The sequence below is a fragment of the Xyrauchen texanus genome, chromosome 39, assembly GCF_025860055.1.
Source record: "Xyrauchen texanus isolate HMW12.3.18 chromosome 39, RBS_HiC_50CHRs, whole genome shotgun sequence".
Taxonomy (NCBI): Eukaryota; Metazoa; Chordata; class Actinopteri; order Cypriniformes; family Catostomidae; genus Xyrauchen; species Xyrauchen texanus.
Window position 1 is genome coordinate 32,915,523 of NC_068314.1, and position 24,288 is coordinate 32,939,810.

A 24,288-nucleotide genomic window follows, 5' to 3' on the forward strand; every position below is an offset into this window, starting at 1 on the left:
TCTTATCTGGCCGAGCACTTCAATGGGCAGAATCCATGTGGAATCAGACAGGACCGGTTACTGACTCTCTTCAAAACTTCATAACACACTTTAAAGAAGTATTTGGTTGTCCTGTAGGTGATTCATCAGTCTGCGAGCAGTTATATCACCTCCAACAAGGACAAATGTCTATAACTGACTATGCTATAAAGTTTAGAACCCTTGCCGCCACGAGTGGATGGAATGAGAGAGCACTCATGACAACCTACCGTCAAGGATTAAATCCAGCCCTCAGATTACAACTCGCAATTTATGATGATGTCATGGGCCTTGAGAAGTTTATTCAACAATCTATCCGAGTCTCTGCTCGAGTTCAAAATTGTTACCCAGATCTTCACCAATCATCATATGCTTCCTCGTCTAGGCCTGCTGATATCCCAGATCACCGCGGGTTGAGCCTATGCAAATTGACCATACCCGTCTTTCTCCATCAGAAAGAACCAGACGCATGACCCATAATCTCTGTCTGTATTGTGGGGACAACTCTCATTACATCGGTGGTTGTCCTGTCCGTCCACCTCGTCTCTTGGTGAGTTCGTTGGTAGTCAGTCCCCTCAATATTGCTCCTTTATCCACCACCGTTTCATTCTACTGATGTTACCATCTCAGTTACAGCCCTCATTGATTCAGGATCAGCGGGTAATTTCATCTCGGGCGACCTCTGCCGGCAACTTCAACTCCCGAAAATCCTCTGCTCAACCCCGTTCACAGCCAAATCAGTGACTGGAAAGACCTTGAATCCTGGGTATGTAAAACACAGAATAAAACCAATCATTTTAAGAGTCGGTTGTCTACACGAAGAACCATTCACTCCTTTGGTGTTAGAAAATTCCACTTCTGCGATCATTCTTGGCAGACCCTGGCTCATCCAGCACAATCCTGATGTCTCATGGAACAACGGAGAAATTCTGCACTGGGGTTCTACTTGTTTCTCTACCTGCTTCCCTAAGCTTCCAAGACCTGCCTTTACTTCGTCTCAAACTATCTCCATTGCTGTGACATCTATCGAGAGCCCTCAAGCAAAACGGACCATGGAAATTCCACCCTGTTATGCCTCCTTTGCAGACGTATTTAGTCCTGAAAAGGCCTCTCATCTTCCCCCACACAGACCTTGGGATTGCGCTATTGACTTGGAACCTGATACATCGGTGCCTCATGGCCACATTTATTCTCTCTCCATCCCAGAACAACGAGCCATGGAAGAGTATATACAAGAAGCCCTAAATCAGGGGTACATTCGTCCATCAACTTCGCCAGCAGCATCTAGTTTCTTCTTCGTGGCAAAGAAAGATGGTGGTCTAAGACCTTGCATCGATTACCGGGCTTTGAATAAGATCACCATCAAGTTTCGGTACCCACTCCCTCTCGTACCCACATCACTCGAACAGCTACGAGGCTCTAGTATCTTCACCAAGCTTGACCTCAGAAGTGCGTATAATCTAATCCGGATACGAGAGGGGGATGAGTGGAAGACCGCATTCATTACCCCCTCTGGCCACTACGAATATCTTGTTATGCCGTATGGTCTGGTCAACGCCCCTTCGGTGTTTCAAGATTTCATGAACGAAATACTCCGTGATTTCCTCAACAAATTTGTGATAGTATATATTGATGACATTCTTATCTTCTCCCAAGACGAATCTTCACATCAATGACATGTCTCCAGTGTTCTCCAACGATTACGAGATCACTCCCTCTTCCTAAAAGCAGAGAAATGCATCTTCCATCAAGATTCGGTTACTTTCCTTGGGTACATTGTGGGTAAGCAGGGGGTGAAGATGAATGAAGGAAAGGTCGTGGCAGTCACCTCATGGCCCACTCCGCAAACAGTAAAAGAGCTCCAACGATTCCTTGGCTTCGCAAATTTCTATCGCAGGTTCATTAACAATTACAGTACCATAACCTCTGCTCTTACCTCTCTCCTGAAAGGGAAACCAAAATTCCTGTCCTGGAACCTTGAAGCTGACCATGCCTTCTAGATGTTGAAAAACGAGTTCATCTCTGCTCCTCTTCTACGCCACCCTAACCCAGACCTCGCCTTCATCGTTGAAGTCGATGCCTCCACAACTGGAGTAGGTGCCATACTTTCTCAGCACCAGGGGGATTCCCATAAACCTCTTCCCTGTGCCTTCTTTTCAAAAAAATTATCCCCAGCTGAACAGAATTATGATGTGGGTAACCGGAACTCCTCGCCATCAAATTGGCTTTGGAAGAGTGGAGACATTGGCTCGAAGGGGCACAACATCCTTTCACGGTACTTACCGATCATAAGAACCTTCAGTATCTCAAAGAAGCCAAGAGACTAAACCCACGTCAAGCCCGTTGGGCTTTATTCTTCACTCGGTTCCACTTCTATATCACCTATCGTCCAGGATCCAAGAATACCCGTCGCGGATGCTTTATCCAGACTCCATGCCCTTCCAGACACCATTGATGAACCTGAACCAGTTCTGCCCACTACAGTTTTCGTCAATCCCATTCAATGGGACATTAATGATCAAATCCAGGAAGCCACGAGACTAGAACCTACTCCACCAGAATGCCCAGACACCCTCACGTATGTCCCAGACGAATATCGCCTACCTCTCATCGAATCTGCTCATTCGTCAGTTGGTACGGGTCATCCTGGAGCGACACAGACTTACACTCTCCTACAGCAACGATATTGGTGGCCAGGCATGAGAAAGGAAGTACAACGCTCAGTCCAGGGGTGTCAAATTTGCGCTATATCTAAAACTCCACGTCACTTACCTTCTGGGAAACTATTACCTCTACCTATTCCTCAACGGCCGTGGTCGCATCTGTGTATTGATTTCATTACTGATTTACCTCCATCAGGAGGCAACACCTGCATTCTCATTATAGTTGACAGATTCTCCAAAGCCTGTAAACTGATCCCCTTACCAGGCCTTCCTACAGCTCTTGAGACAGCCGAGAGCCTCTTCAACCAGGTTTTTAGTCATTTTGGCCTCCCTGAGGACATTGTGTCCGATCGAGGACCTCAATTCATCTCTCGGGTTTGGAAAGCTTTCTTTTCTCTTCTCGGAGTGACGATAAGCTTGACATCGGGATATCATCCCCAGGCTAATGGGCAGACTGAGAGGAAGGTTCAAGAAATTAATCGTTTCCTCCGCGACGTTCTGTCAAGATCATCAAGACACGTGGAATCAATTCCTTGCCTGGGCAGAATACGCCCAAAACTCCTTGCATCAGACCACCACAGGGCTAACACCTTTCCAATGTTTCCTAGGTTTCCAGCCACCACTGTTTCCATGGTCCGGTGAGCCTTCCGAGGTCCCTTCAGTTGATTTCTGGTTTCGAGAAAGTGAAAGAGTGTGGAATGATGCCCATCATCATCTCCAACGGGCCATACACAGACACAAAAGATTTGCAGATGTACGTCGAAATGACACCCTGTGTTTGAACCTGGTCAACTTGTCTGGCTCTCGACTCGAGACATCCGTCTCACGCCAAACATGTCAGTAAATTGAGCCCACGATATATTGGACCTTTTAAAATTCTCCATCAAGTCAATCCAGTCACATATAAGCTTCACCTACCTCCTTGATTCAAGATTCACCCAGTTTTCCATGTATCTCTCCTGAAACCTCATTATCCTTCTGTTTTTCCTCCCACTACAGAGCCTGATTCTGACCAGACCCCTCCCTTACCTACCATTGAAGAGGACCCCATCTACTCAGTCCACGAAATCCTGGACTCCCGACGTCGGGGTGGTCGGTATAGAATACCTTGTCGACTGGGAAGGTTACGGGCCAGAAGAAAGATCTTGGGTTTCTCGAGACGATATCCTGGACCCGACTCTTCTCACTGAATTCCACCAACAACATCCACATCGACCAGCCCCACGACCTCGAGGCAGACCACCACGACGTCGGGGTCCTCGATCGCTGGCGCTGACTCTGGAGGGGGTAATGTCAGGAGGCAATCAGGCTCACTCACATCCACAACACAAAGATCACACTCACCCGAATACTAATCACCTGCACCTGTCATCAATCCAGCAATCCAGCAATCACCAGCACTATTTAAGAGCACAACTCACCTCCAGTCTCTGTCAAACCTTGAACGAGGAAATATCCACTAACCTGCTCTCTGTGCTTTTCAGACGATTGTTCCTGAGACTATTCCAGTCTGTTTCCTCAGTACACCCTTGTGTTACTTACCTGTTTTCCCTCGTCCAGAGACTCCTCCATCTCCCTGGTGTTCATACTCCGCGTCCTTTGGATTGTGATAATTACCACACTCAAGCCTGCCGTTATCTGCAAGAGAAAAGACGGTCATTCATCAGTATTATACTCACAGCGCCCGTTGATGCATCTGAACTTCCCTACTGTCCTACGAAAGCTTCATTAAAAGTTATTCTGAATCCTTCTAACCTTGTTGTCCTAGTGTGTATCCTGACACAGCCCTCCTAAGCGCTCTTCTCTCCTTCTTTTTATTTTGTTTGCCTTCTGGGCAGGGAGGAGAATTTATATTTAAAAAAGGACATAAATATTTATCTGTTTCTCACCCACTCCCATCATATCGCTTCAGAAGACATAGATTTAATAACTGGAGTTTTATGGATTACTTTTATGCTACATTTATGTGCTTTTTTGAGCTTCAAAGTTTTGGACCCTGTTGACTTGTATTGAATGGACCTACAGAGCTGAAATATTCTTGTAAAAATCTTCATTTGTGTTCTGCTGAATTAAGAATGGCATGAGTGTGAGTAAATGATGAGAGAAGTTTCATTTTTGGGTGAACTATCCCTTTAAGAAAAAACAATATCAGCAAGGACAGGAAGAGGAGGTTTTGTTTTACAAATTCCTAAGTGCTTCCCAGACATTGAATGTGTTTGTTAGCTTTTTATTGATCATGTGTCCAACTGATTTGTTTGCAACCATACTAATGTCATTTTAGATGTAACAATAGCAGTATTGGAATGCCAATATGTTGAGGATGTCTTCTTTAAAACGTTTGTAATTCCTTGAAATATTTTGGTTGTTTAGAGAGACAGACAAACCAGCTTAATTAGATTCTATTTTTTAAGCATTGTGAGTATTAAGCAAGCTATTGAAAGCCCAACATATTTAGACTCCTGAAATAAAATCCTTGTTATCTTGTCAGCATCTGATATTCTGCGATTGAATGTGCTTTGGAGTGTAAGCAGGAGTTAAATGTAAATCCTGTTACACTGAATACATTTGACTGTTTCCTCCTATCCTGGTCCAGTATAATATGCAGAGGCAACTTTAAGTAAGCCAGTGTAACACTGTGTCTCTGTGGCGCTATCAAAGCATTGCTCTGTTTGTTTGTAATTCTGCGGTTGATTGCATTGCAATTAATAGCAGAATTAAGAGTGTTCGAAAAGCTGTTTTTTTACACTTCCATTTGATGCAACTAGTGGTGCTGCTTCTTGGAAAAAACGGAGACCTTGACAAAACAACAGCACAACTTTAGTGCAAAAATAGGAAATAAAATTGCATATCCTTCAGAATGCCTACATCTCGACAGCTACTTTCTTTTCAGATGCCTTTCAAGATAATGCAAAGTCAGTCTCTTCATAAGATGAAGGCGTGAACATAGATTGCCTCAATAAGTAATAATCCTAATCCTTTTTCTTCTGTGCTCATCATCCTCCACTCATTCACTGATGCAGTTTGGCTACGACTTGGCTGGCGTGTCTCAGTTTGAAAATAAGGATTGGTGGTTGATTGTGTTTCTGTTTTGAACGTGTTTCGGAAGAAACGGACGTGTCTGAGTTCTGATGCCATGAATCGAGAAGGAGTTTGGTTTTGGTTGACAGTTGTCTTCTCCGGTTTGCTGTTCCTTTGTGTTTTGGCACTGCTGTGTTTCTTCACCTGCAGACTAACATCAAGAGTACTGCCTGTTGGATCCCCTCTACATTTTTGACTGGGCATAAAGTCATGGTAAAAGTCTTGCTGTTGTGGCAGAACTCAGTGTAGGGCTTAAATGAATATTCCGGTTTCAATAGAAGTTAAACTCAACCTACAGCATTCGTCGCATAATGTTGAGTACTACAAAAATAAATTTCGGCTTGTACCTCCTTTTATTTAAAATAAGATAAAATCTGGGTTACAGCGAGGCACTCACAATGGGAGTGAACGGGGCCAAACCGTAAACGTTAAAATACTCATTGTTTTAAACGTAGTCACAAGATGTAAAAAATATGCATATTAACATTATTTTAGTGTGATAAAATAATCCCGGGAAATGACAATTTATACAAATTTATACATTCATGTGCTTTGTACAGTTGCATAAACTTTCCACATGCTTTTTATTTTTAGCATCTTAGGGAAACAGTCAAAAATGTCAAACAGCAACGACAAATGCACTGATTGAAGAGAGAAAGCCCAGGGTTTATAAATATATAGTGTGTAATCTTGATAACCTGAATGTCCAGGAATAATTATTTACCCAACACAAAGTATAACCAGTGTAAAACTTGGATCAAGATAACCCAGGATTGCATTTTACCAGGGTTAAGAATGGCCCTGTGTTAACTATTTCAAAGTGTGATAAGCACAAGTCTTGAATTAAGCCTCAGGCATTTTGTCCATAGATTAGGCATCTTAAAGAAGATTATATACAAGAATGCAAACAGAAAAGCTATTCGTTACACTGCACTTCAAATAAAAGCTGATTTTTTTCTAGCTTGGTCATATATTTTATACAGCTGTGTGAACACTGTCCGTTCACGCAAGTGTTTCATCAACGATGAATATTTCAGTGCATTACGTGACCAGCACCATGGCCTTTTTCCCGTTTTACAAATGCAAATACAAAGTAATCAAAGCTCAAGTGTAGGTTGTGCATAGGTTGATTGAGCACACGGCTTTGATTCTGATTGATGCTTCCTGCGCAATGACTAAAGACCCCAATAAAAGGATTTAAAGTAAGCAGAGGAGGTGTGTGTTTGTAATAGAAATCCTATGGTCCTGTGCCTTTGAACAGAGGTGTCCAGTTAATCAGCTTTGTCATGCCTGTTAAAGAACTGTGCGGTGGCACTCAATCCCATTAAAGTGACCTTGACTAAAGATTGGAAGAGAGAGAGCTTTAATACTAATACAGCCATGCCACGTTTTAAACTGTGAACTTTTCGTTAGCTGCCTGACTTAATCTGCAAAGAACATAATTATACCAAATGATTTATGATGATGAAATTTCCCTTTTAAAAATTCACTTTCACTTTTCCCCAGTTGTAACAGGCTCTCTTAAGTCATTCTATGATACGACTGTCTTTTCCATACTGAATATGTGATTTTTAAGGTACATTTGCGTACGATTTTAAACATTTTATTAGACAGAAAATGAGTTAAAAAATTGCATGGCGTCATTTTACACTTAATTGAAGGAATATTCGGGTTCAATACATGTTGAGCTCAATCAACAGCATTTGAGGCATGATGTTGACCACAAAAAATGTTTCCCTGCTTTTCTTTAAAAAAAATTCAAAATTGAGGTTACAGTGAGCAGTGGCGGAGCTAGGGGGTCCCATTGGACCCCATTGACCACCCCACTCGAAATTGCTGTTTTAGTAATTTTTTGGCACAATTTAGTTCTTTAGAGATGAAATCATCTCTGTACAAATGTACAAACTTAACATGTGCGCACACCATGGTCGCCAAACCTCTCCATCCCGGGTGCCGTCTGCCGGCTGGTCATCCCCATCTACCTGGACAAGGGAGGGGATAGTGTAGTACCCCCCAAAAAACTGTAAAATTTAAAAGAGGGAAAAGGCCAACGCAGAGCGACAGTGAGAGAGAGAGAGGAGAGAGAGGTGGAAAAAAAAAACTCTTACTTGCCAGTTCTCCGATACGCCGCAGCTTGTTCCTCGGCCACTCTTCCACCCTCTATCGGACGACAGCCGAGCCTCTCCGGGTGGATCAGAGGCAGTCCTCCAGCCCCTGGCGGACGGAACACCCCGCCGCGTTCTCGGGGAATGGAAGGGGTCTCCCTCGCCCCTGGCAACGGTTCTCTCGCTCCAGGCGGTCGCCAGTGAGCCCCACCCCGCGCGCGGTCGGCGGTCTTAAACCCCGCCGCGTTTCAGCGGCCAGTAGGCGACTCCTGTGCCCCTGGCAGCGGCCCTGACCGCTCCAGGTGGTCGGCTAGGAGCCCCTTCTCTCCTCGTGGTCGGCGGCCATCGTCCTCGTTCAGGCGGCTGGGCTCCTCGTCCCCCGGCAGATGGCCGCGGCTGCTCCGTTGGTGTGAACGGTAGTGGCGAGAACTCTACTACCGTGTATCTCTCCTCCTTCCCGGGCTTCGGCACCAGTGTAAAGGTATTCAATGGAAAGGAGGAGGCGAGAACCGGCTTGACGATGTAAATAATAGTTTAATGATAAACTTAAAAGAAGACACAAACACACACATGACGGACATGTCCGTAAACGATCTCTCTCTCCCGCACGGTCCCCTGCAGTCAGCCTTTAACTCTCACGGAGGCATAATTAGCCTAATACGGGAAAAAAGAAAGTCTCCCTTTTGAAAATAAATAAATTGAAAAAATAAGAAAGCTATCAGAATTATAATAAACAGAATTATAAACATGATAAAAAATATAATGTAACTATAACGTGTTATATAAATAAAGCATGTTAGTTTACATGTTATCATAGCATGTTCAATTAACTACTAAATTAAAAATAACATCAGCTGTGTGAGCTTTTAAAGTAATGTCCATGATTATTAACAGTTAACATATACTGTAGGTGAGGCCAGACTGCTCTTGTCTGTACCTTTAACAGTTGTTTCTCAACTGGTTTTGCTTCAGGACAGATTTTACATTGGAAATCAAGTGTCGACCTGCCATAGATTAAACATAACCTGTATTTAATGTATCCTGGGTTGCATTTCCTTAAATGTTGCATAGTATTGTTCATGGTTTTCCAGTACAAGGACATGCATCAAGTGTCATTATTTTTGTTGATGATGTCAACAACAAAATCTACAGGAAGTTTTCTCTCCCCTTTTAAAAATTGAAGAACATATTTACTTATATGAGCCCATTATTATCCCGTTTGTTACCTAATATTACATATTTAGACACATATAACACAGAAGGAAAGGCTCCTCATTACCATGGCTAGGTCAGTGTGTTAGTCTTATATAATAATAGTAATAATAATAATAAATTAATATATTTATGAAAAATAAATAATAGCTAGTTAGAGTAACATACATGCGTGAAGGGACTTCAATGTTTCTAAATTGCACAAATAAAAAAATACATTTACATATTCTTCTCTGGCTTGCTTTTGATCTACTTTTATATTTAATTTCATCACTGAGAAGGTTTACCTGCAAAATTAGTAGCACCAAACATCACAAGCAATCTCAAGAATGGTCGACCCAGTCCGAATAGACCAGTTGAGAAACACTGCTTTAACTCTCATACACACTTCTCTCAGACATTTTCTCCGCTGCACGTGCATGCGTGTGTGTTTGTGTGTGTTGCACGTTGATGAGTCTGACAGGCAGACAAGGAATAAAGAAGATGCTCACGCTCATATGAGATTCTCCATCCGGTTGCATTTGTTTCTCAATACCGTAGATAAGCAAATGTACATGGTACGATAAACGTCAATTTTCAAACCGTGGTATACCGTGAAACCGGTATACCGCTGCAACCCTAATTCCAGGGTTTATGGCATTACAACGTCATGCCAACAAAGTTGTAATAATCATACTATAACTGTATTACTATATATATATATATATATTGTATATATGGTAATATAGTTATAGGATAACTATAGTGTGTGTATATATATATATATATATATATATATATGCATATTTGCTAATACAACAAGGCCAATCAAGGCCGATACAACCCCCTATTCTTTCAATTGCTTTTGCATAGGAATACAACAAGATTATGATGGTAAAAAAAGGCTTGACATGGTAAACAGTTGTCGTCCATCTTGTAACTATGATACAAATGATGTTCCTATACTTCACAGCTTCACCCGTTTTGTCATTGCAGATCTTACAGCCTTCTGCCAGCCTTGGAATGTAAGAGTTGTCCTGCAAACAGCCGTAGATAGACAAGGAAATGAAGGTTGCAGCACTCTTTATCCTCAGTTGCCTGGTGTGGGTAGGCATGGGAAAGTTTCCAGGTCAGTTAAGGCACTAATAAGCTAATTGTGCCATTTCTACTATTTTATTTCAAGTCAAGTCAAGTCAAGTCAAGTTTCCAGGTCAGTTAAGGCACTAATAAGCTAATTGTGCCATTTCTACTATTTTATTTAATCAACCTTCTACACACACACACACACACACACACACACACACACACACACACACACACACACACACACACACTGGAGAAAGAATCGCATTGTCTGGTACATTTCTGAAATTTTTGCCAGACTTTTGGCATGACTAGGGATGTGTGAGACGAGTCGACTAGTCGACTAAATGGTTCTGATGCTGCTAGTCGACACTGGAATTACTAGTCGGTTAATATTTCCCCCCATTAAACAGATCATCGTTTTAACACATTTACGTTAGGCTTTATATTTTTGCAGAGGCTGCGCTTAAGTCATATTAATGTAATTTCTTTTTTATATAATTAATAATACAAATATTATTTGAAAAAAGAGGATATCTGGAGCAGATACAGAGTTTAATTTCACCTCAGGCTGCGCGTGCTTCTTCCCTCTAAGTTATTTTTCTGCCGAGCAGGCTTTTTCAAGCGCAGGATAGTCACCTCAGGCGAGTCAAGTCCCATATTTTACCGTACCATGTCAACGTGTTAATTTTGCTCATCAAAAATGTTATGCTTTTGAGTAAGTAGTCTAGAAAATGACTGTTTTAGGCTAGGTATGCCACTTTTTAAATCTGCTGATTCTCTTTTATTATGTGAGCACGTCGTACTTAGAGTACATCAGGTTTATTGTAGGCTACATCACAGGCCTATTTTTGCCATCCTATAGCTCCTTTATTATATCGTAACTGTTATTGGTTAACATCCTTTACTGAACAGCAGTCATATTAGATCAATGGCTAATGCACAATTTAACAATTTTATATGTTAAGTAACTTTTACATGGTGAATTCCATTTAGAGCAGGCTGGGCTGCTCTATTGGTCCTGCACTATTCATTCAATTGTTTTCAATAAATATCAATAAACGTTGATTCAGTGATTGCTTGTCATGTTCTATATTTAACAATGATCATAATGCAAGGCGAGCACGTCGCAGATAAATGCCCCTTTTCAGTGGAAATTAGCTTAGATTTTGGAATAAATGACGAATTTGAAATGGGTCGCATAAATATATATTTTTTATTGTTTTCTGAAGGTTGGTTTCTTTTTAGACTAGTCAACTAGTCGGTCTAAAAATTTCCGTTTAAACATCAGTGTAATTAGTCGTTCAGCAGATCCCTAGACATGACATGTAAGCGGAATGCAACTGAAAACTGAAAAGGATATTAAGCAAACTTATGTATTTTGTATTTTTGTATTGAAAAATTGTATTATCTTCCCTGAGGTCCACTGATAATGTCAGTAAAGCTTTTTTTTCCATGAAAACTGTCATAGTTTATTAGTATATGATAATTTTCCACCCTGTCTCTGGCCCTCTGACTGAAACGCTCGGTTTATGCCACAGTTCTGATACGCTACATCTTGCAGCCTCTCCAATTCAGCCATATTTAAACTCAATCGGTAAGGAATAAACAAGCTGTCCACAGCATTATAAAACTTAATTTCAGTGTTTATACATAACGCACAACCAACACATTGCATTTGAATATATTAAAATGTTCATTCAAGCATATCAGCACCATAAACTATTAAACTGTCATGGCATTTGAAACATTCATGAATGAAACTGTTTACTCACAGTTTTGCTGTCAAGTCGAAGTGTTTTTAACTGCCCCATTCTTCAATAACAGTTCCTTTACAAAACTTGAATCGTATTATGACTGGTTTACAAGCATTTGATGCTGATATTAGCCGCACAAACACAGTCCATAGCACGGTGAAACATGATGCTCACACATTTCACAAATCGGCAGAAACGCATCTAAACAGTCAAATACGTCCAGCTAGTGGTTATTTACATACACCAACAATACAAAATAGTGCAGATGGGCACAAGAACAGCAAGACGCAGAGCAGCTGAATGAAGCCAAACGGAGTCTTCCTTTTCCTTCTGAGTTGTAACTTGACACCGCTTCTTTTAAAAGCGGCACGTTAAACACGACAGCGGTCAAAGATGTCTGTGTAATTCATGTTGTATGCACAAAAAATGTCAAAATAGTCCAGATGGCTCTCGTTTGGTGTTCAGGAACAGTTGGTCCCTAACCTACAACTTCTTAAAGTTCTCGAGTTTAGCAACACTTTCACCTTCATAGAAAGTCCAACCGATGTGTTACATGGGTCTGCAGAGTCATACATTGTAAAATGGAGAATGTTGTGAAAAGTCGAACCAAAAGTTGAACCAAAATCAAAGTTGACCTCGTTAAATGCAATGTAAATGTAACTATAGCTTATCACGGCTCAACTAGAGTTACACAAACCAAATATACTCTAAATTTGGTCGCGTATATGCAAGTTTATATATAGTTTAATATAACTGTCCTGGAGGAGAACTTGGGATTTGCTTACAGTTTTATGACTGTAACTGTACAGAATATTATTTGATGAAGAGTTGAATGTCAGACACGTGCTTCATAAATAGTGTTTCAGGCCATCAATAGTTAATATCCCTCTTTGATCTTGCCATAAGTATGGACATAGTACAATGTCATTTCATTTCATTTCAAATGTATGTTATCTTTCATAAGAAGATTGGACCTTCAAGTCAGATGGCCGCAGATATGTTCATTTATGTGATTGTGGGCTTAAGAAGCTTATGTGGTCTGAAGAAAAGATGCATAAAATAGAAATTAATTCGCTGCCATTGTATTGATGTAGTGAGTTATACAGTAAAATGTGCTTATCCTATGAAAGTTATACAGTACATACTGACATTTGAATAAGACTACATGGAATGTTTATTGCAGTGTTTTTCCAGTCAAACTATCAAAATAATCTTAAAACAAGATGAAATGGACTACATGGGATATCCGTCAACAATTGTTGTCCAATTGGATATGCTAAATCCTTTCAGTTTAGTTTAGGAAGAGCGATAACTTGGTCTCTAAATGGAGACATCCGGTCTTGGGCCAAGATTGTTATCTTGGTGAACAGGAGCATTTTTGGTGGTTATGTGTTATAATATATGGGTAATCATGCAAAAGTGTAATCATGTTTTCTTTTGGCTTGTAGAGCAAGAGAAGAACCCTGCGTTCTGGAATGAACAGGCTCAGCGCTCTATAAAAAATGCCTTAAACCTTCAAAATCTCAACAAGAACATTGCCAAGAATATCATCCTCTTTCTTGGTGATGGTAAGTACTTCCAAATTTCGGTTGGATTAATCCACTTTTAACATGCATTTCTAAAATGTTTGAATGAATTGCTTTGCACATGCAAAGAGCACAAATGTACATAATTGTTAAGAGTTCAAAAGAAATTAGTTTTTACCAGTTATGGTACATTTCAGAGAAAATGATACAGATGTGCCTCTATTCTGTATTTGTTAATTTTATAAAGCCTGTTACATTCCATATTAAAGCCTGCTACATGCCCCAGCTTCAAATGTAAGCATTAAAATGGGCAGTGACAGATGCAAGTTGAGGAGAAAAACAGATCGAATAAGTTGGGCTTCAGATTGCACAATATATTTCTTCTGGCCACACCCATAAGAAAGAATTGGCAATAAAAAATACCAGTTTGAAAAAAATCTAAAAAATACATGTTATGTCATGTTCAACCACTGTCTTCTAGATTTATTACAGTACTCCGTGGCAGGGCGGAGGGCGGGGCCGGGTCGTGATCATACACTCCCGGTTCCTTATCAGGCTAATCAAGCCTCCCAGAGGGAGAGAGAGATAATTTACAGGCATGTCCATCGTGTGTGTTTGTGTCTTTTAAGTTTATCATTACAAATATTATTTGTATCGTCAAGCTGGTTCTCATATTTTAATGAATAACTTAAACCAAAAGACAAACACACACATGACTGACTTGTCCGTAAACTATCTCTCGCTTGTTGCACCACTGTCTGCCATCAGCCTTTATCCCTCTCGGAGGCTTAATTAGCCTGATAAGGGACCGGGTGTGTATAATCACAACCCGGCTCCGCCCTGCCACATACTCACTATCCACCACTACAAAAACCACATATCAGACACATAAAGGAATATATTACCTACAGGATAATGTAGAAGACATGCTTGAAACTGAGATAAAAGAACACGTGGACACATTGACTTGTTCATCCATCTATACTAGTTTGAGAAACGCCGGGTGACCTATTAAGACTGTAATTTTCCTGGAAGTCTCCCAGGCAAGTTCTGCATCTTCATGGGTTCTGTTGATCAGTGTAGATTTGCATTGGTAATTATGTTTACACAAGGCTACATAGTTTCATTATATTGAAGATTGGAATATGTTGTAAACAAAGATGTTTAAGCATGATTATGTATTATAGATGTGCATATTTAGAGTATTCAATTGGAGTCTCAATTAGATTTAATTAGTGGAGTGTAATTGGTGTTTTTAATTTCAAGGACCATAAGATGGAATGTCAATACCAAAACCAAACAACTTCATTTCATTAATTAACATATTGTTATTTTTATTAACATAATTCAACATTAACACATATTTGAAGAATTGCTTTCTGTCACACATCATGTTATATTTTAAGCTTGATACAATAATAAGGTTTCAAGACAACCCCCATAAACTCTTTTATTTGCATATGTGATTGCACTGAGCCATTTTCTTATGAACTGGCAGTGTTCAGTGTTATCTGGTCACCAAGTAATTAGTAACTGTAATCTTATTACCTTTTTGGAAGAAGTAGTTCAACTCATTGCATTTTAAATTCTTGCAATCAGATTACATTGAATGACTTTTGGTTAAGGACATTCATTGTAAACACATTAGTTGGGTTACACATATTTCTAAAATAATACTATTTATGTATAAAATATGTCAAATATGAATGTATATGTTCATATGCTCATCTGTTTGCATTTCTGTGACAGCTGAAGGGTGAGCCTCAATACTCAATGTGTATTTATGATTACTTTCTATGAAGTAATCAGTAATCTTATTACAATTTTAGAGAAGTAATTAGTAATTTTTAGTGGATTACTTTTTGACTAACTTACACGACACTGCCCGATGAGTTTTATTTATATATTAGGGCTGTCAAACAATTAAATTATTTAATCGAATTGCATGATATGCCGATGTTTGCTGGGAAAGTCCCTTAAATAGTGGGCAGTGGTGGCTCAGTGGTTGAGGCTCAGGGTTACTGACCAGAAGGTCGGGGGTTCAAGCCCCAGCACCACCAAGATTGCCACTGTTGGGCCCTTGAGCAAGGCACTTAACTCCAGGTTGCTCTGGGAGTTAATAAGTAATAATAAGTGTAATAAGTGCACTGTAAGTCGCTTTGGATAAAAGCGTCTGCCAAATGCATAAATATAAATATAAATAAAAATGATTATATATATATATAATGATTAAATAATTATAAATAGTGATATTTCAGTGTATATAAATATAATATATATGTATATATAAAACACAGTTATTTCCGGTCCTCGAATCTGATTGGACGAGAGACGTTCCATGAGCACTGATGTTCTGACACCATCAGCAATCTGACGGACCACGGATCACTCCGCATTCATGCTGTTCTAAACTAAAGTGTATCTGTTAGGAGTTTCTATAGTGAATGACTCTTGCACACAGCTACTGATAAATAGAGAGGAATATCCCCGCTTGGACATATATTTTCCACTGAGAAAGCTTATAGCATCTCTGATTGGGTGTGGCAACAGGTTTGCACATGCTCCATCTCTCTCTCTCTCTCTCTCTCTTTCTCAGAGACACACACACACACACACACACACACACACACACACATCCAGCCGTCTGACTTCAAATGTATATACAAAGAACACTCCTGTCCCAAACAGGTTATGTGACAAGTTAAAGGTTGATTGTTTCAACATGGACTTCTGAACAAAATTCAAGGTTTCATTTCAGAGTTTCAAAATTACATCTGTTATTTCAAACTTCATTAATGTCACGAGAGGCCATGCATTACAGTGATTTTAGATATTGTCTGTTTATAGGAATGATGCAAAGCGGTAAAGCTCCTTTACTGTGGTAAAATCACTATAAACCGTGACTCACATTGCTAATTGCTTTTATATAACTTTCCGTTTGTAAAAGAATATAAACAGCTTTCTGAAGCAATTTTAAAGGGAGAGTTCACCCAAAATATTTTATTTCTGTCATTTACTCACCCTCATATTGTTCCAAACCCAAATGACTTTCAATCCTCCTTGTTTGGCAGTAGGTACCGTTATCATCAGTCACCATTCACTTTCGTATCATGGAAATAAAAATGAAAGGTAACTGAGGCTAACATTCTGTCTAACCTTTTGTTTTTGTCTTTGGAGGTAAGAAAGGAATACGGGTATAGAACAACATGAGGGTGAGTAAATGATGACATCATTTTCACTTTTGTGTTAATTATCCCTTTAAAGTTTGGAGGTACAGGCTGGCCATGTTACTCATAACTATACATGCAGGGAAGGGGCATCTTGTTAAAGATAGACAACCTGTAACATGCCATCTTTTATTGTATGTAGGTATGGGTGTACCTACAGTGACGGCAGCACGGATATTAAAGGGTCAACTGAATGGACAGAGTGGCGAGGAGACACAACTGGAGATGGACAAATTTCCCTACGTTGCCCTCTCTAAGGTACGGCCCACGTGCTGTAATCCCATCATGCCGTTCCTTTGTGTTCATAATCCATGCAGTCGCATAACATCCCCTTCCCAACCACAGAGCACAAAGATTGAAATCATAGTTTGATTTCTCTAGAGATGACTGATGACTCATGTAGTTAAATATTTCACAGATTTGTAAGTTGTTATTTAAAATGATAAGCAGCATTTTGAAAGAAGGTAAATTATAATCTAGTGCTTGATTCAGCTGTTTTTCCTTTGGGTTTATAAATAATGGTAGATCATTATTATGGACACTAATAACAGGATTTCCGCGGTTGTGAAAAACCTGGGAATTAAAAAATTGGGATTTCCATTCCAGAACAAGTCATGGAAATGAACACAATCTTAAAAAGTCATGGAGAACTCTGTAGTAAATGTGAATGCTTGGCTCTAAAATATTTAAAATGGCTAGAAATAGTTCTTTTTTATTCATATTAAGATTTTATTTTAATTGTTATATTAAAGGGGTCATGAACTGCCTTTTTTATTTTGTACTGTTCTCCGAGGTCCACTTATAATCTTATCAAGATTGTTGCATAAAAAAACATAATTTAGAAGTAATAGACCTTAATTTGCAAAATTAATTTGGTTTTATTTGTTTCACAGACATATAACACCAACGCTCAAGTACCAGACAGTGCGGGCACCGCCACAGCATTCCTGTGCGGGGTGAAGGCCAACGAGGGGACAGTAGGAGTGAGCGCAGCATCTGTCAGATCCCAGTGTAACACCACTCAGGGGAACGAGGTCACCTCCATTCTTAGATGGGCCAAAGAAGCAGGTGAATCCACCTGCACAAAAACAATACATACAGTGGGCAGGCTGTAAGTTTGTGTGTTTCTTGCACTTAAAAGTATGTCCCAGGTTCAAAACAAGTTTCGCAAAGATAAATAGACAAGCAATTGTGGCATAATGTTGGTTACCACAAATAATATATTTTATTCGTTGCTTATTAAAAAAAAAATGCAGTTACATAAGGAACTTACATAAACATTCAAATACACACTCTTTCAAAAGTATTGCAACAAGATGTAAACCTTTTATGTGTTAACATGATTTTAGTGTGATGAAATCATTTTATTACCTTTTCACTTTAAAGATATATCCAATATTACAATTTCATTGCCATGACGACACAATGTCAGTAAACCCTGTAAGCGATTTTATTTAGTAAGATTTACAGACTGGCCCGATTTACTTCAATTGTAAGTGCCTCACTGTAACAGGGACTGTTGCTTTTTTTTAGTAAAGGTGGGATGAGAATATTTGGGTTGTAATCAACATTGTACTATGGTGTCAACTGAGATTAAATTGTATTAAACCCAGAACATTCTTTTAAAGCCAAAAATCCAGAACTGATCTCTTCCGCCAGCCAGATATTAAGAGTAATTGCATCATCCAACATATTATTAGGGAAAGCGCTCCAGTGTCTCTTTAATTTAACGATCGTGTACTGGCAAATTTTATTTGAAGTTGTGGGTTCATACTCACATGACATGTAATGACACAGAGGAGCTCTGTCATGCCCATTGACTCTATTGCTAAGGAGATGATCAAATTAAAAACACAGAATCTCAAAGGTCTTTGTTCATGAGAAATAAAGGCTTGTGGGTTTAATTGGAGAGCCTTAAAGTAAAGTGTGAAAGTGAAGAAGAAATATTTTACAATTGCATACATGTGATATATAATATGATAATAATGTAATATGATAATATAATATACTAGCTATTTAGGTTGGCTGGGTTCAAGCAACAACAGTATAAATGCAAAATGGACCAAGACTAACGTTGAACAAAAAAGAGAGACTGATATTTTGATATTTAAAATGTTATTTTTAATGTCATTCATAATTCTGGATTTTTTTAAAGCCTTATAATTGTCTAATCGAGAGCCCTAGAACAGACGATTAATTGTCTAATTGTTGTTCATAATTCCAATTATTTGTTTGAAAATTAATCATCCGCGATTTCAAAATCGTGACAGCCCTAGTCAGAAGTTTGCAGCTCTTCAACGGTAGTGGTGAACCTCCAGCAAACCTTTGATGACAATGAAGATTTTGCCACAAAGCTCATTAGCATGTGAAAATAATTGTAATGAAGGTTCTTAAGTTGGGCAAGGAGGAGGCGGGAACCAGCTCAAGAGTCAACGTAAAACTTTAATAAATAGCTGAACTCAAATATAACATAAACTGCAAAATAAACAAAGACACACCCACACAGCTTTGTGCATCTCTCTCTCTCTCTCTCTCTCTCTCTCTCTCTCGCGTGAACTAGCGTCTCCTGCCCCCCTTATCTCCCTCCCGCTGATTAGTCAACTCTGCTCCAGGCATGAATCATCACGGCCCGGACATGCCCCCCCTCCTCATCACACTCCTCTTACTCCACCCCTCCCTTCCTGGAGTCCTTCCTCCAGCCGGGCTTCCTTGCCTCCTGGGAAACTGAGAGAGACGAAGGGAGGTAGAAGGGAGAGAGAAAAATTGTCTCGCCGTTCACCAGACACGCTGTCGCCTGGTCCTCAGCCATTCCTCAGCACACTGGTGGATGACAGCTGTTCCTCACTTGGCGGTCGGCAGCGAGTCCTCTGTCTGCTGACGGATGGCAACGGCTGCTCCTTCTCCTGGCGGATTGCAGCGGCTCTTCCACTTCCCAGCAGATGGCAGTGGCGAGGACACAACGACAGCACATTCTTCCTCCTTCCTGGGTTTTGGCACCAGTGCAACAAACCTTTGCGAACTAGCTGACCAGTCAATGTGAAACTTTAATAAACAACTGAACTCAAACATAACATTAACTGCAAAACAAACAAAGATGCATACACACAGCTTAGAATGTCTCTCTCTCTCTCTCTCTCTCTCTCTCTCTGTCTCTCTCTCTCGAACTGGTGTCTCCGGCCCCTCTTATCTCTCTCCCGCAGATTAGTCAAATCAGCGTCAGGCGTGCGTCATCACGGCCCGGCCACACCCCCTTCTCATCACAATAATGAGTGTGGCAAGTTTGCAGCAAATTTGTGACAACTCTATAGAGTTTTTCAAGAACTGGAAACCCATCAGGCTGAACGTACTATATATTTTACTTGTAATCAAATTAAAGTAAATGTTCATGCTAATTTTCAAGCCCCCCCCCCCCATAAAAATAAAAAGGTAACCATGGCAACCAGGGCTTGTTTTCCCTCATGATAAACCATGCCCCCATTGCAGACTGTATAATAAATCTTTGCCTCGACTCTCTGCCAATTACAATACAGATGGGATATTTGTTTCTGGGAAAATTTAGCATTTTTTGTAATAGGAATACATTAACATTAAGAAACAAAGTTGACACTGGGATCAAAGACAGGTTGACCAGATAAAGGATTGAGGAAAGATTGAGTCTTTATCCAGAGACTATGAATAAATTACAAGAGCGACAGTTTGACTGATGAGTGCAGCACATAGACAGCTTGCTCATATTTTTGTCTTATGTTGAAAATAAAAACAAATGATGCATTTTAAAAGTCCCAAAAGTCCTCCACTGAAGGTGAATGGATGCAGTGGAGCGGAATTTGTAACGTGTCGGACATGACAAGAATAAACATTTAAAGATCCAGCTGAGAGGTTTAAAAGATGGAAAGGACTAACGGTCCAATCAGTGTCAAAGTGATAACCTGACCTGATCTGAGGACAGAGAAAATACAGAGAATGCATTAAAATATAGTACCGCACTACTGCATAACCTTAGCTAGACAAAAATACTTAAAGGGATAGTTCACCCAAAAACTAAAATGACATGAACTACCCCTTCAACATCAAGAGGTGCTGATGACTTCCTGTAAAGCATAGGATTGCAAAGCTGATGCAGTGCATTTGTTCCTTTGTAACTTACTTAATAGTTTTCTATCATGTAACCGAAAGTCACTAAGTGGATAAGGAATTAATTATGTAATAAGTCAAGTGGTTGAACCTAAACAAGGACACGGGAACAATAAACAACTGTTACTTACAACTCCTAAATGTTTCCCCAGGCAAATCAGTGGGAATTGTCACTACAACACGTGTGAACCACGCCACGCCCAGTGCAGCATATGCCCACTGTGTGGATCGGGAGTGGTATTCAGATGGGGACATGCCCACCGAGGCACTGCAGGGTGGCTGCAAAGACATTGCCCGACAACTTTTCGAAAACATCCCTGGCATTGATGTGAGTTCAGACAAATATAATTCAGTTAAAAGTTGACTGTACATATATGTTTTGTTTTTCTGTTTCATGTGTTGGAGTCAATAAAGTGTTAATCAAAAAGAAAAAAAAAAAGATTCACATTTCTGCCTTTAAACCCTCCAAAATTGGCCCCATTCACTTCCATTGTAAGTTCCTCACTGTAACCTTAATTTCTGCTTTTTATAGAAAAGAAGGAACGAGTATAAATTATTTTTGGTGGTAAATAAACCTTATGCCATTATGAACCTGGAATATTCCTATTCTAACTATTAGTTAATGTAGTTTACTGCAGCACTTATTAATCTTGGTTAATGTTATTTTCAACATATAATTATAATAATAACAAAAAGAAAAGTAGGAAACCTTTTTTACGTTAACGTAAGTTAAAAAACATGAACTAAGACTGAATAATAGTATTGTGATACATGAACATTTATTATTATTTATTAATAAATAAATACCCAATATATTAACTAATGTTAACAAATTGAACCTTATTGTAAATGTTACCAATAAATATCTTAATATTTCTTTTGGATGGGCAGGTGATTATGGGAGGTGGGCGGAGATACATGTACCCTAGAAACACATCAGATGTGGAATACCCTACAGACATAAAACACAACGGTACACGCAAAGATGGCAGGAACCTTCTTGAAGAGTGGATTGACGGAGTGAAAGACAAGGTGAAAGATGAACCTGTGGAAAAACGGCACTCCATTCCATCTTTTCATTTATAATGTCATGCTCAATTCAAAGCTTCCATGCTACGCATCTGCCGACAGATATCTTCTCATTCTGTTTGTGTGGCTCTGGCTTTTTTGATGATGATCTCATATTCTTGAGACCCCTAAAGCAGGCTTTACAGTTTGGCAGTTAATAACAAATGGATATTATTTGTACTTGTGTTGAAACTGTATTACAGACATTTGATTGCATGTTATTGGATCATAACAATGTAATGCATTCTATATTTGACAAAAGACCAAGCATCTGAATAACCTATTTCTTCCCTCCCAACTTTTCGGTAATCAGAGAGGTCAATATGTATGGAATAGGAAGGATCTGCTTTCCTTGAACCCAAACAATGTGAATTATCTCTTAGGTGAGTTTCATAAACATCAGATTAAATCACCTTGTTTGAGATATTGCTTTACTGTAATTATAACTATTCATGCACTAATTGTACTGTAGGTCTGTTTGAGCCGGCAGATCTTGCGTATGAACTTGAAAGGAACAAAGACACAGACCCTTCCCTCACCGAAATGGTAGATGTGGCCATTAAGATTCTCAAAAAAAATGAACGTGGGTTCTACTTGCTTGTGGAAGGTAAGAATATTGTGTAAATCACTGTTCATTTAATAGCAGTTTTACAATGGGAGGCCTTATCAAGATCTAAGTACAGGTGCTTTAAGCAATTGTTTTTAATGCCACGATAAAAATATCTTTAAAAGAGAGAAAAGAAGGTTTTGATTTCATACATTTACACTTGCGCTCATCCTCTTATGACTTGAGAGCCTTAAAAGGATAGTTGTCATAATTTACTCACCTTGTGTTGTTTTAAACCCACATGACTTTCTTTGTTCTTTGGAACACAAAAAGAAATGCACGGTCATTGCATTTATTTTTTGTCAAACTAAAAAAATGAATGGTGACTGAGTATAACATCTCATTTTGTGTTCCACAGGTAGTCAGATGGGTTTGAATGGCACAAGGGTGATTAAATCAGGAACAGAATTTTCATTTTGGGTGAACTATCCCTTTAAGAAGTCATAATGACAATTCTAGTAATTGAATAAAGTGAGCAGCTGATGCTCACTGTTTTGTTTTTACTGTGAATTTCTAGGGTATTTCAGTGCACTGTAGCAATTTTGACAATAAGACAGCCCTAGAAATGGACATCTCCCTGGCTAGTACACTGAATACTGAACTAGGTAGCTGATTGAGATGCACCCTATAGGGCTCTATTTTCATGAGTGCAAAAAGCACAGTGTTATGCACAACAACCGTGCGCAACGTCTTATCCAATTTTCGTGAGAGCACTAATTTGATTAATAATACTTTTAATGCCAGCGCAAAGTGCAATAGGATGGGAGTGTTAGCGCTATCTGTGAGTGTATGCCCATAAGCGCATTGCGTGCATGATTTAGCCAAACCCGCTTGCCCCTAGACTTAGCGCAGGTTTGCACAAAAGTACCAAAACTTCATGGCCACGGCCATTGACTTTTGTGCTTATTACTTATGGCTGCTGCTCTTAGTGCTAGCGCACTTAAAATAGGGCCTCTTGTAGCGGAAGTTAGTAAAACAGCTAAAATTGCTTACAGCACCTTTAAACTAGTAATATATAGCAATCCTCAGTGTTGGGGAAGCTACTTTTTTGACACTAGCAATATATGGCTACATGCTATCTCCAATATGAGATTTCTGATGGGGCTATCTGCTCACAGGTGGGCGCATTGACCATGGACACCACGAGGGGAAAGCAAAGCAGGCCTTACACGAGGCCGTGGAGATGGACCGGGCCATTACCCGAGCTGGTCTCCTCACCAGCCTCCATGACACCCTGACTGTTGTCACGGCTGACCACTCTCATGTCTTCAGCTTTGGAGGCTACACACCACGAGGGAACTCAATTTTCGGTTGGTAATGAAGGCTCAAGGCATACTGGAAAAATTTTAGTTGTCAAGAACAAATGTGATTTTTCTTGGTTTATGGCCAAAAGTCCCTTGAAGGGCCATCAGGTCACTCTCTGTCCATATTTGTAATGGTTTCAGACAGATATTTTTATCAACTTTAATAAGGAAAGACCGAAATCTAAAAAACTAGCTCAGTGGTAAAGATGCTGGCTACCAACCCTGGAGTTCAAATCCCAGGGTGTGCTGAGTGACTCCAGCCAAGTCTCCTAGGCAACCAAATTGGCCCAGTTGCTAGGGAGGGTAGAGTCACATGGGGTAACCTCCTCGTAGTCGCTATAATGTGGTTCGTTCTCAGTGGGGCGCTTGGTGAGTTGACGGTCTCAGACTGGGATTCTTCCTCCACCACCTGGATTGAGGCGAGTCACTATGTGACGCAGGGACTTAAAAGCGCAATGTGAATTGGGCATTCCAAATTTGGGTGAAAAGGGGGGAAAAATCCCCTTGATGTTTTTGAATGTGATTGA

General features: G+C 39.9%; 1 protein-coding gene across 2 annotated transcripts in view; it reads left to right on the plus strand.

The window, feature by feature from the left end:
- LOC127632891 (alkaline phosphatase-like) overlaps positions 1 to 24,288 on the plus strand; it is a 34,735-nt gene that overhangs the window by 3,627 nt on the left and 6,820 nt on the right. The window contains exons 1-10 of one of the 2 annotated variants that reach the window (XM_052111714.1): positions 5,697 to 5,972; positions 10,052 to 10,184; positions 13,344 to 13,463; positions 16,791 to 16,906; positions 17,542 to 17,716; positions 20,935 to 21,110; positions 21,674 to 21,814; positions 22,164 to 22,233; positions 22,323 to 22,457; positions 23,576 to 23,767. In XM_052111714.1, coding sequence (XP_051967674.1) covers positions 10,121 to 10,184; positions 13,344 to 13,463; positions 16,791 to 16,906; positions 17,542 to 17,716; positions 20,935 to 21,110; positions 21,674 to 21,814; positions 22,164 to 22,233; positions 22,323 to 22,457; positions 23,576 to 23,767 — 1,189 coding nt within the window. In that variant the 5' untranslated portion in view covers positions 5,697 to 5,972; positions 10,052 to 10,120. Of the gene's footprint in view, positions 1 to 5,696; positions 5,973 to 10,051; positions 10,185 to 13,343; positions 13,464 to 16,790; positions 16,907 to 17,541; positions 17,717 to 20,934; positions 21,111 to 21,673; positions 21,815 to 22,163; positions 22,234 to 22,322; positions 22,458 to 23,575; positions 23,768 to 24,288 lie in introns of those variants that run through there. The other variant, XM_052111713.1, reaches the window with a different exon arrangement.